This window comes from Chiloscyllium plagiosum, chromosome 11 (genome assembly GCF_004010195.1).
Source record: "Chiloscyllium plagiosum isolate BGI_BamShark_2017 chromosome 11, ASM401019v2, whole genome shotgun sequence".
NCBI classification, from domain to species: Eukaryota; Metazoa; Chordata; class Chondrichthyes; order Orectolobiformes; family Hemiscylliidae; genus Chiloscyllium; species Chiloscyllium plagiosum.
The window spans coordinates 53,228,857-53,241,441 of NC_057720.1; the positions used below are offsets into that span (position 1 = coordinate 53,228,857).

The following is a 12,585-nucleotide window of genomic DNA, read 5'->3' on the forward strand; positions in this document are numbered from 1 at the left end:
ATAGTTAGGTCAGGATCACGGTGAAGCAGACTGGGATCACATTTAATTAGGTCAGGATCACAGTGAACCAGACTGGGATCACGGATAGTTAGTCTCCTCCGACCTATCACCCTCACCTTGACCTCTTTCCACCTATCACATTTCCCACGCCCCTCCTCCAAGTCCCTCCTCCCTACCTTTTATCTTCTCCTGCTGAACACTCTCTGCTCATTCCTGAAGAAGGGTCTGTGCCCGAAACGTCGAATCTCCTGTTCCCTGGATGCTGCCTGACCTGCTGTGCTGTTCCAGCAATAAAGTTTCAACTGCTAACTACTGTACCACTGTGCCGCCCAACTACGAAGGCTTCCTCTAGAGGCTGCAAGAAAACAATGCAAGCTTTACTAATGGAGCTTCCTGTATGGTAACTGCCACACCCACTGCTAGTTGAATACTAGTACAGGCTGGAAGAGACAACCAAAGGGCCTCAGTTGGTGGTGGGACAGGAATGTCATCCACAAATCTTACTCATGGCAGAGGTGGGAAGGTAATGGGGTTGGACCCGCACCCTTCTTCCGAAGTATATGCCCCACCCGCCTTCAAATCTTTTTGTAAGATGGCATTTAAGTTCTGCCCCTTGTGTGCTAGTAGACTGAAGAGTGACTGACATAATATACACTTCCAAATGAGAAAGTGAAATACTAAGGTAAAGCTAACCCATTAACCTAAAGCTTCAAACTGAAGATCAGAATTGTATCAAGAATCAGCAAAGTATTAATTTCTGGGAATCTTGTGGAGGGTTTCTCTCCATAAGCTCTAGTGAATTATCTCCCACATTTCTTGTTACTCAAATCAACAATTATGCATCATAGCTTTACAGTGTTAATGTTATCTTGTATTCATTAGCTGCTGGAACCTTCCAGGATTTCTTCTGCCAGCACCATAGTTTAATTCCTGATGAAGGGCTTTTGTCCGAAACGTTGATTTTCCTGCTGCCCGGATACTGCCTGACCTGCTGTGCTTTTCCAGCACCACTCTGATCTAAACTCTGGGTACCAGCATCTGCAGTCCTCACTTTTGCCTAGTTTAAGCCTAGCTAAGCACCTGATCAAATGCTGTCGGCTATGACTATCCCTTTACTGTATATATAGTGGGAGAGAAATGAAACAGAAAAGCTTCTGAGGGCATGTACATGGCATGGGTGAAATTAAAAGCCCGCATTCGTCAATGTATTGCCACTTTACATTGTCAGTTGCCCAATTGAGTGTCATTTTAACTGCAGCTACCCAATTTTAGCACCAAATGATGTTAAAGTCCTGTCTGATTGGCATGTTATTTTTTCCGTCATGCCCAGCATTGCCTGGCATCTTGTCAGAATTGAATGTGGTATCATCATGTAACAAGCAGTTATTAATGTTAACTTTATTAAATGACCAGAAATGTGAAGAAAAAGCAAACAAAAAAGCTACAGAGGCTTCTGGGAATAAACAGGGACTGCTTGCCTATTAGCCAACCAGAAATGATGACTTCATCCACATCAGAATTGGAAGTGGGTGTCAATTAAGTCCTGTTGTGGCTGACACTGTTGCACTCTGCCATGATGAAGGTGATGGTCCGCCTCCTCACTAGCCTCATACAACTGCTGTCACTCTGCAAAATAGGCTGCTGAGTCCATCACATCTGATTTTTACCTGCTGCAATTGGGCAGAGCACAGCATGGAAGGATTCTGCAACACATTCTGTCTGGACTATACAGCAAGGCCCTCCCACACCAATCCAAGCATCATCAGAAGACCTATTGTCCACTCCACCATGAGCCTGATGGAAAAATAGGCTGCACTCTATTTCTCTGCCTCAGTCAGAGGACTTCAAATTGGAGTAGTCAGGCATGGTTATAGAGGGTAGCCATTGTCTTTCAGTAGGAGACAGTGAGGTCTGCAGATGCTGGAGATCAGAGTTGAGAATGTGTTGCTGGAAAAGCACAGCAGGTCAGGCAGCATCCAAGGAGCAGGAAAATTGACGTTTCAGGCCAGAACTCTTCATCAGGCTTCTCGTATCCAACCTCGTAAGGCACCCATCCCTTAAAATGAAGCAAGAACCTGAGAGTTATCAAGGATATAGACACCATAGAAGCTTCCAGGATATTTGGCATAGACCTCCAGAGTGATCACAAATTACTTGTACATTGACAAAATGGATCCCTTTTTTCTTGACAAAAATACCCATGTCATGAAATGATGCACTTTGTGCAATGTGTGTACAGGCTGTAGAGTCATAGAGGTGTACAGCACGGAAACAGACCCTTCGGTCCAACTCGTCTATGTCGACCAGATATCCCAACACAATCTAGTCCCACTTGCCAGCACCTGGCCCATAACCCTTTAAACCCTTCCTATTCATATACCCATCCAGATATCTTCTAAATGTCATAATTGTACCAGCCTCTACCACTTCCTCTGGCAGCTCATTCCATACACGTACCACTCTCCGCATGAAAAAGTTGCTCCTTAGGTCCCTTCTAAATTCTTTCCCTCTCACCCTAAACCTATGCCCTCTAGTTCTGGACTCCACTACGCCAGGGAAAAGACCTTGTCTCTTTGTCCTTTCCATGCCCCTCGTGATTTATAAACCTTTGTAAGGTCACCCCTCAGCCTCTGACGCTCCAGGGAAAACAGCCCCAGCCTATTTAGCCTCTCCCTATAGCTCAAATCCTCCAACCCTGGCAACATCCTTGTAAATCTTTTCTGAACGCTTTCAATTTTCACAGTATCCTTCTGATAGGAGGGAGACCAGAATTGCACACAATATTCCAACAGTGGCCTAACCAACGTCCCGTACAGTGACAACATGACCTCCCAACTCCTATACTCAGTGCTCTGACCAACAAAGGAAAGCATACCAAACGTCTTCTTCATTATCCTATCTGGCTGTGACTCCACTTTCAAGGAACTCTGAACCTACATTCCAAGGTCTCTTTGTTCAGTAGCACTCCCCAGGACCTCACCATTAAGTAGACAAGTCCTGCTCTGATTTGCCTTTCCAAAATGCAGCACTTCATACATGCTATAATGTCCTGTACCTGGGGGAGGGAGCTATATTGCCAAATCCTTTAGCCCCAAGGCTGCTGCACTGACCTTGTCACAGGGAAACAAGATAAAATGGTGTGATCTGATGCAGGTTCCATCAGTGACAGTTTTTGTATGATTGTGAGAAATCTCACACAAGTCCCCCATCAATGCTTGGAAACAGCCATTTGCAGAAAAATGTATGCTGCTATCATCTTGATGGCCCCTGGGGTAGGCTGACCTCCCATTCCTTCAGATCACGACCAAATGATGACAGTGTCCCGGGACATTCTTATTTGGCAGTGACACTGCATCTTACTCATCTGGAGAAAATCAAAGGCGATACACTCTGGGCCTCTTGTACCACCTCCACATCCTGAGGAGAACTTCAGTTGTGACCTCTTCATGTGGAGGTAGTTTAGCAAGCAATGGAAGTTCGTTGTGGTCTTGGGCTTGCTGACCACTTTGCTTACCTCATTTTCGTTGTTCCCCATTGTGCAGTAGCCACATGATAAAACCTGTTATGTCTGGATCTATCGATGTTGGTTCTAATAACTTTATGTGCGGAATATCAGAATCAAACTAGCTCCTTAGTAAAGAATTGGCAGTTTCAGCACATACAAACAGCAGTTTAACATAAATCTCATGGATAACCGTGGAATGCTTCTGTGTGGACTTTTGATATAAGGTACTTTATTCCAAAGTGTGCAGCACCAGCCATGTTGTACTTGTTGAGATTGGTAGTTTAATGAGATTACTGAAACATTGTCACTCCCCACTCCAGCTTCTGCATCACCCAAGGAAAAACAGCATTGCTTATAACAACATGTCGGCAACTTCATTTGGTGCAAGATGTGAGGAAAACAGCTGCACGCCTTTGTGCAGTCTATCAGACGATGGTCTGTCTGTGGTTTGCGGCCTAAAGGTCACCTGTGGTTACTTACACTTGACAGAGCTGACCATGATCAATCTATAATGGCCAGTGATGTGGACAAGATGATTTGTGGCCAGGATTTGTACTGGACGTAGTCAGACAGTGTGTGCAGTTCTGCAGAATTTTACAAATACAGTTGCCTTCAGTCTGTACTGTACAATTGCCTGATAAATGCAATTACTCCTTGAAAGGTCTCATGTCACTTACAAGCAGAGCCCATGTCCTTAAACACACAAAAAAAAATGACTGTGACATTTTTCAGTGTGATGGCATCCATTCTTCACTCTTACTGCATATTCAAGATTTGGATGAGGATGGAACGTAATTTAGATTTAGATTACTTACAGTGTGGAAACAGACCCTTCGGCCCAACAAGTCCACAGCAACCCACCGAAGCACAACCCATCCCCCTACACCTAACACTACGGGCAATTTAACATGGCCAATTCACCTAACCTGTACATTTTTGGACTGTGGGAGGAAACCGGAGCAAACCCACGCAGACACTGGGAGAATGTGCAAACTCCACAAAGTCAGTCGCCTGAGGCGGGAATTGAACCTGGGTCTCTGGCGCTACGAGGCAGCAGTGCTAACCACTGAGCCACCCAATGTGGGTTGTGTATCACAGTGAGCTACAGGCTCAGCCTTTTAACCTTGAGCTTCTGCACATTTCCACCAAAACCTTTTATTTAAGTCTCCACCTCTGACTTTGCCCCCTGATTCCTAGGCCTACAACTTAGTACTATCAAGTACTGTGATTCACTATATCGCCCCACCATTGAAGCCAGGCTAGTGGCAACCATTTATGACACTCCCTCCTGTAGTGACCCATTCTCTCCAATGCTATGTTATCTCCCATATTGCTATATTGTATTGTCACCTTTCACAATTATTGTACCCACTGCATCCCATCACTCTGCCTCCAATCTCCCCAAAACAGCAGTGGCCACTGAGAACATTCAATCAATAGATCCCAGAATTGACTTTGGGCCACAAACTGGACTGATTTGGAGTGTCAGCCCTGACTGACAGGCCCCTGATTGATGAGTAACCAGGCCCCTGACTGATTGGTTACTAATCCTCAACTAGTTGCACTGGGACTGCTCAACTGAGCATGGTCCACTCCCTGGACTGTAATGATACAAAACTTATAATTCTTAACTCTCCAAGTGGCAGACTAATCATGTCCAAATCCCTGGGAGAACGTATGATGCAACTGACTGACTGTGGTGACACTCCCCCAAAGAGTATTCTGAGATGTTCAGAAATGTTGGCCATGATGGAGGCCTGTAGCAGCCACTAGACAACTGCTCAGGCTTTCTCAAGTCAGGAGTAGGTGCTGTATGTATATCGGGTGTGGTGAGATTAGGTAATAATGTTAAGGTATACAAATAGACCACTCACCAGTGAGATTGTGTCAGTTCACCATCAAAAACCTTCAATGAAAGCTTGACTTCTTCCGTTCAACATCGAGAATCCCATTGTTCCAATCTCGCTATTTTTTCCACTGACACATCGTTGACCACATTGATCGTGGACAGGAAAAAATTCTCTCCCTGTTTCTCTCTCCATAGATATAGCCAGATACACTAGATAGCTACAACATTGTCTGTTTTTATTTCAAATTTCCTACATCCACACTAGTTTAAGCAATTACGTAGTGACTGGCTTAATATCTGTAGTAAAAGAAGTTTTGAACCTCTAATCAAAGATGTTATTACTAAATATTTAGAGAATTAAAATTAGTTAGAGCTGCCAATACAGATTTCTGGAAGGAGGATTGTGTTTGACATCAGAATTCTTTGAAGAAGTGTCAGATGTAAAAGCTGGTGAACTGGAAAAGGTGTAGTGTGTGTGAACACCCAGAAAGCTTTTGACAAGGTCCCATACAGAATATTGTTGAAGAAGATCAAGAGGTATTGATATTGAATTAGGGAGACATTAGCAAATGGGAACAAAAACTAGTTAGAAGAGGTGGAACAGAGTTAAGAGCGATTTCAGAGCATGAGACTGATACAAACCTCGCAATAAATCTGTTCTGATTTAGAAGTTTTCTTTCCTCAATTTTAAAGAAAGACTATTTAAATATTCTACTTCTCTATGCTATTTTCATTAATATTTTCTCCCTTTCTCTCTCACCTTTATGATTTTAGGTTTACTTTTTAGTTTTATTTGTAATTAAGTTCATATTTTCCTTTTTAAATTCTTATCTAATTGCTCCTCCAGTTTCCAATGCTGTCCAGTGTAGGTCAGTCTTTGTTTTTGTTGTATTTGTTATTTGTTGTATTTGTTGAGGTCAGTGAAATTGACCTCTAGTGAAATAACAAGTCCAAAGACATTTTTTTTCAGCTGAACGAGGTTAGGAATCTGAGAAGGTATTTGGTTATCTCAACCATGAGAATAGGGCCAATCTTTTTGGATTGGAATACTAGCTGCTAGTGTCTCATTGGAATCCTGATTAATGTTTATTGGCTGCTTAGTCCAATAATTATTAGAATCAGCTAAAATATTAGTGTGAGAATAACCAGTAAATGTTATCTAATGGTCTCCCCTTTTGTTTTCCAGTTCCTCCAAAAATTTTTGACATCTCTACCAGTTCTGTCGTGAATGAATTCAGCAATATCACTCTATATTGTCTAGCAAGTGGAAAACCAGAGCCTACCATAACCTGGAAACATATATCCCCATCCGGTAAGAACAACTCTTAATAGATTAAGAGGTATTAAGTTAAAGTATCCTTTAATTAGGATCTGCTACCTTTTGAGATTTAATACTAAACATAACTAGACATAACAAGGAGACAATTATTTGTTTAGCATTATGGAACATCAAGTTATGTAGAGGCTGCTTGGGGAATGGAGAAATTGTTAATAAGATGCATTCTCCTTTTGCTCAGATCAACCATTCAGACTCCATTCTCTGCATGTTTAACACAATCTGTCAATCGTCAGAGAGTTAGCTATCCTTTGTTTAGTATTGCTGATGTGTTCCTAAAATATGGTGTGCCAAACAAAGATGTGCTGAACAGGAATCATTTTCCAATAAGAAATCATGTAATATGCGTGGGTTATGTCCCTGCCCAGTCAATTTAATTTTGAAAATAAATTTGGCTACAGTGAGCTTACTTGATCTAAAAAAGCTGTTACTAACTCTTAATTAACTTAACAATTCTTTCTACTCAGCACCTGCTCACTGCTTCTAGCCTCCCCGTTCCCTTCCTTCTCACAATCCTCCCACTCACTATTTCCTTCCCCAGCTGGATCCCACTTGCCATTTCTCCCTTGCGCACGTTCCTGGTTCCCTCTCTCTCACCCTTGCTGCACGTGGCTCAGACCCTCGTTAAGATTGAGGACGTGAGAGAGTGGTGACCATTGGGAGGGAGGGAGCAAGAGAACAAGGGCTAAGGTGTTGGTGGGAGACAACAGGAGGAGGGATAGTGGCCAGAAGCAGTAAGCAGGAAAATGCAGTGATGATATGTTTTAAAGACAGCATGTGTGGCTACAGCATCATTCCGGGCACAAGGATATTAACCTGCTTAAAACAAAAAAGGGAATTTCCTTGATTTACACACCATCCTAAATAGAAAATGTGCTATTAAAATCAATTAATTGGTGTTTGCAAAGCAAATTTATTGTTTTTATACAGTACTACAAAATAATTAATACTTAGATGTTACTTTAATCTGGGTGTATTTGCTTCATATTAGGGCAGTTACATGTAAAATGACAGTAATCTGGAAAAAAAAGGCACATTTAAAGGAAGTAGATGATAAAGATTGACCAGCATTCAAACTGAAATATTAATTGGACTAACAGAATTAGGGACTACCGTATATTACTTCCTAAAACTCTGCCTAAAGCTGAACAGATGGAATCTGGTGTCAGTCCTCTGCACAGCTCAATCGTAACTTCCTCCTATTTTGTATGACAATCCTCTTGCGATAAAGGTCAATACTCCATTTGTCTTTTTGATTTGTTTTCATACGTCTTCAGTAGCTGTGGAGATTTGTGTGTGTGGAAACCCAAATCCTTTTGCTCCTCCACAGGTCCTATCTCATCTCTTACCAAGCAGAAAATTCCAATTTTCTTTCTCAGAATCTCTGTGGTTGTTCTTGTGATTTCCCACATTGAATTCCATCTACCACAGTTTTGTTCACTTTTATTTTATAGTTTCCAGCACCTGTCCACACAGTTTTCTGAGTCTTCTAATTTTGGTAGGGTTTTTTTTGCAGAAATTGGTGTTAAAATGCTGCAGGATTCTAGAGGTCCTGTTTAAGCAGAATTTATATAATACTACACAATTCCTTTAGAATTATTCACTCATTTTTCAGTCACCATTTTTATGTAATGTTCCAGGTGACTTGGAGATTGACAGATTTTAATCAGTAAAAGTATAAGGAGATACGAGAAACAAGTAAGCAAATTAATTTGAGGCACAGATCAGCAATGATCTAACTGAATCCAGGCTCAAAGAGATGTAAGTCCTAAGTCCTGGTGTTATGAGACATAAGACATAGGAGCAGAAATTAGGCCATTAGGCCTATTGAGGCTGCTCCACCATTCAATCATGCCTGACAACTTTCTCAAATCCATTATCCCCATAACCTTTGATCCCCTTGACAATCTATCTGTCTCTGTCTTACATATGCTCAATGACCTGGCCACCACAGCTTTCTGTGGAAATGAATTCCATAGATTCACCTCTCTGGCTGAAGAACTTTCTCCTCATCTCTGTCGTAAAGGGTCTTTACTTTACACAAAGGCTGTGACCTTGGTTCCTAGTCTCTCCTAATAGAAACATCTTCCCAATGTCCATTCTATCCAGGCCGCTGAGTATTGTTTAAATTTCAATTAGATCCCTCCTCTTCCTTCTAAACTCCATTGAGTATAGGCCCAGAATCCTCAAATTTTCTTCATATGTTAAGCCTTTCATTCCTGGGAGCATTCTCGTGAACCTCCTCTGGTCTGCCTCCAAAACCAGTACATTCTTCCTGAGATATGGGGACCAAAATTGCTCCCAATACTCTAAAGATGAGGGCCTTATAAAGCCTCAAGTACATCCCTGCTTTCTTATTCTAGTCCTCTCAAAATAAATGCCAACATTGTATTGGCTTTCCTAATTACTGACTCAACCTGCAAGTTTGCCTTAAGAGAAGCCTGGACTAGGACTCCCAAGTACCATTGCCTTCAGATTTCTGAATTTTCTTCCCATTTAGAAAATAGTCCATGCCTGTATTCTTCCTACCAAAGTACATGACCTCATACGTGACCATGTTGTGCTCCATCTGCCACTTCTTTGCTCACTCTCCTAACCCGCTCAAGTCCTTCTGCAGCCTCCCACTTCTGAAATACTACCTGTCCCTCCACCTATCTTTGCCTTGTTCCCAAAGTGAATGAACTAATCTTAGTTGGGACAAAAATTGGATTGCTGCAAGTGATTCTTTCCTTTAGGTCAGAAAAATGTGGCGCTGGAAAGGCATAGCAGGTCAAGCAGCAGCTGAGGAGCAGGAGAGTCGACGTTTCGGGTGAAAGCCCTTCATCTGAATGGAGAGGGAGAAGGGGGCTGAGAGGAAGGTGGGGTAGGGAGTGAGGTAGCTGGGAAGATAATAAGTAGATGCAGGTGGGGGGATAATGGTGATAGGTCGAAGGAGAGGGTGGAGCAGATAGGTGGGAAGTAAGATGGACAGGTTGGACAGTTCAAAAGGCAGTGCCGAGTTGGAGGGGTGGATCTGGGATGAGGTAGGAGGAGGGGAGATGAGGAAACTGGTGAAGTTGAAGTTGGTGCTGTGTGGTTGGAGGGTCCCAAGGCAGATGATGAGGCATTCTTCCTCCAGGCATTGGGTGGCTTGGATTTGGGGTGGAGGAGGCCCAGAACTTGCATGTCCTTGATGGAGTGGGAGGGGGAGTTGAAGTGGTCGGCCACAGGGTGGTGGGGTTGTTTGGTGTGTGTGTCCCAGCACCTTGTCTCCCCAATGTAGAAGAGACCACATTGAGAGCAACAGACACAGTAGATGAGGTGTTTGGATGTGCAGGGAAATTTCTGCCAGATGTGGAAGGATCCTTTGGGGTCTTGGATAGAGATGAGGGGGCAGTTGTGGGCACAGGTATACACCTCCTACAGTGGCAAGGGAAGGTGCCGGAAGAGAAGGGTAGGTTTGTTGGGGGGTTGCATGGACGTAACGATGGAGTTGTAGAGGGAATGGTCACTGCAGAATGCTGATAAGGGTGGGGAGAGAAATATATCTGTGATGATTGTAGGTGGCAGAAATAGCGGAGGATAATGCGCTGTATCCAGAGATTTGTGGGGTAGAACCCTCCTGGTCCTCACCTCCTACCCCACAAATGTATAATTGCAGCACATTATCCTCTGCCATTTTCTCCATCTCCAACCACACAGCATCAACGTCGACTTCACCAGTTTCCTTATCTCCCCTCCCTGATTTCATCCCAGATCCAACCCTCCAATTCGGCATCAACTCCTTGAACTCTCCTACCTGTCCACCTTCCTTACTCTCTATCTTCCCATCCTCCCCTTCAACCTATCACCATCACCTCCCACCTGCATCTACCTATCACCTTCCCAGCAAGCTCACCCCCACCACCAACCACCTATTTGTCTCTTAGCACCACCCCCACCCCACATTCCTGATGAATGGCTTATGGCCGAAACATCAATTCTCCTGCTCCTTTGATGCTGCCTGACCTACTGTGCTTTTCCAGCACCACACTTTTTGAATCTAATCTCCAGAATCTGCAATCTTCACTTTCTCCTATTCTTTCCCTTAAAACAGGACAAGGGAAACAAAACAGTTCTTGACCACTAGAAACGAGACCGCCTCATCAAATGATCCAGCATTAGAGAAAGTGCCTAAATGATTCACTCGATAGGTTCAAGGGATGAGGAATTTCAGTTATGTAGAAAGATTTGAGAATTTGGAACTCAGACTATTTTTCTCGAAGATTGAGAGGAGATTTGGTAAAAGCACTGAAAATCAAGAGAGACTTGATCAGGAGATAGGAAAATTGATGGAAGGATTGAGAACAATGGGTCACTGAATTATTGTGATTGGAAGGAGCAGCAATGGAGCCAAAAGAAAAAAAGCTTTTTACACAGCAAGTGGCTAAGATCTGGAATGTGCTGCCAGAGGGTATTGTAGGTTTAATTGAGGCATTCAGAAGGAATTAGATTATTATCTGAAATGGAAGAATGAACAAGGTTCCGTGGAGGACGGAATTATGGCAATAGGTGAATTGTTCATTCGGAAACCCAATGCAGACCCAACAGGCCAAGTAGCCTCCTTCTGTGCTGTAACAAATATGTGATTCAGTGTACTGTGAAAATTGATGGGAAAAGCATCCGGTTCAGATCTGATGCTCTGAATGATTAAATTGCTCCTTACTTACTGCCTGGGCTCACATGTGAAGATTGGCTTTTAAGGTGAGTGAGTCGAGGAAACCAGCTCAGAAAAAGTCAGTGTCTCTGTTTTAAAAAAGGAAAGAAAATTTATTCTGAACAAAGAAAAATTCCTCAAATGGGATCCGTCTGTCATCAAGCTGTTGGGAAATTGCTTACAATAGAATAATACGCCTGGAAAATTAAAAGCTGAGATACTGCCATCCATTTGAACCAAAATAAATTAACATTTCAGTTCAAGTCGCAAACAGAGTTATGTTGTATGCAATGCTCCCTCAAATGCCTTGCTGCATAAAGCTAAACATTCCTGGACAGACCAATCAAAGTTAGCCCCTTGAAGGCATCACCTGTGTGCAGCTGCACGAAATAAGTTAAAGAACTGACATGATTAAGTTAGATTTCCTACAGTGTGGAAACAGGCCCTTTTGGCCCAACAAGTCCACACTGACCCTCCGAAGAGTAACCCACCCAGACCCATTCCCCTCAGACTAATGTACCTAACACTACGGGCAATTTAACATGGCCAATTCACCTGCCCTGCACATCTTTGGACTGTGGGAGGAAACCACAGCACCCAGAGGCAACCCACACAGACACGGGGAGAATGTGCAAATTCCACACAGACAGTCGCCCAAGGGTGGAATCGAACCTGGGACCCTGGTGTTGTGAGGTAGCAGTGCTAGCCACTGAGCCACCGTGCCACCTGAACAGTTTGCCTGTGCTTGAAAAAAAATAAATTATCAAGTTTTCTTTGATGATATGAGTACATGAATGTTTATTAATTAATATTGTCAACAGTCATTTCTGGGGAGAAAGTGAGGTCAGCAGATGCTGGAGATCAGAGCTGAAAATGTGTTGCTGGAAAAGCGCAGCAGGTCAGGCCCTTCCTGAAGAAGGGCTTATGCTCGAAACGTCGATTCTCCTGTTCCCTGGATGCTGCCTGACCTGCTGCACTTTTCCAGCAACACATTTTCAGAACAGTCATTTCTGGGCCAATTACAGCATAAGGGTAAAAACAATGACTGCAGATGCTGGAAACCAGATTCTGGATTAGTGGTGCTGAAAGAGCACAGCAGTTCAGGCAGCATCCGAGGAGCAGTAAAATTGACGTTTCGGGCAAAAGCCCTTCATCAGGAATAAAGGCAGAGAGCCTGAAGCGTGGAGAGATAAGTGAGAGGAGGATGGGTGTGGGGAGAA

General features: G+C 43.3%; 1 protein-coding gene across 1 annotated transcript in view; it reads left to right on the forward strand.

Annotated features, from left to right (window-relative positions):
• negr1 (neuronal growth regulator 1) overlaps positions 1–12,585 on the forward strand; it is a 527,630-nt gene that overhangs the window by 391,122 nt on the left and 123,923 nt on the right. Inside the window, exon 3 of the mRNA XM_043699331.1 lies at positions 6,541–6,666. Coding sequence (XP_043555266.1) covers positions 6,541–6,666 — 126 coding nt within the window. The remainder of the gene's footprint in view (positions 1–6,540; positions 6,667–12,585) is intronic.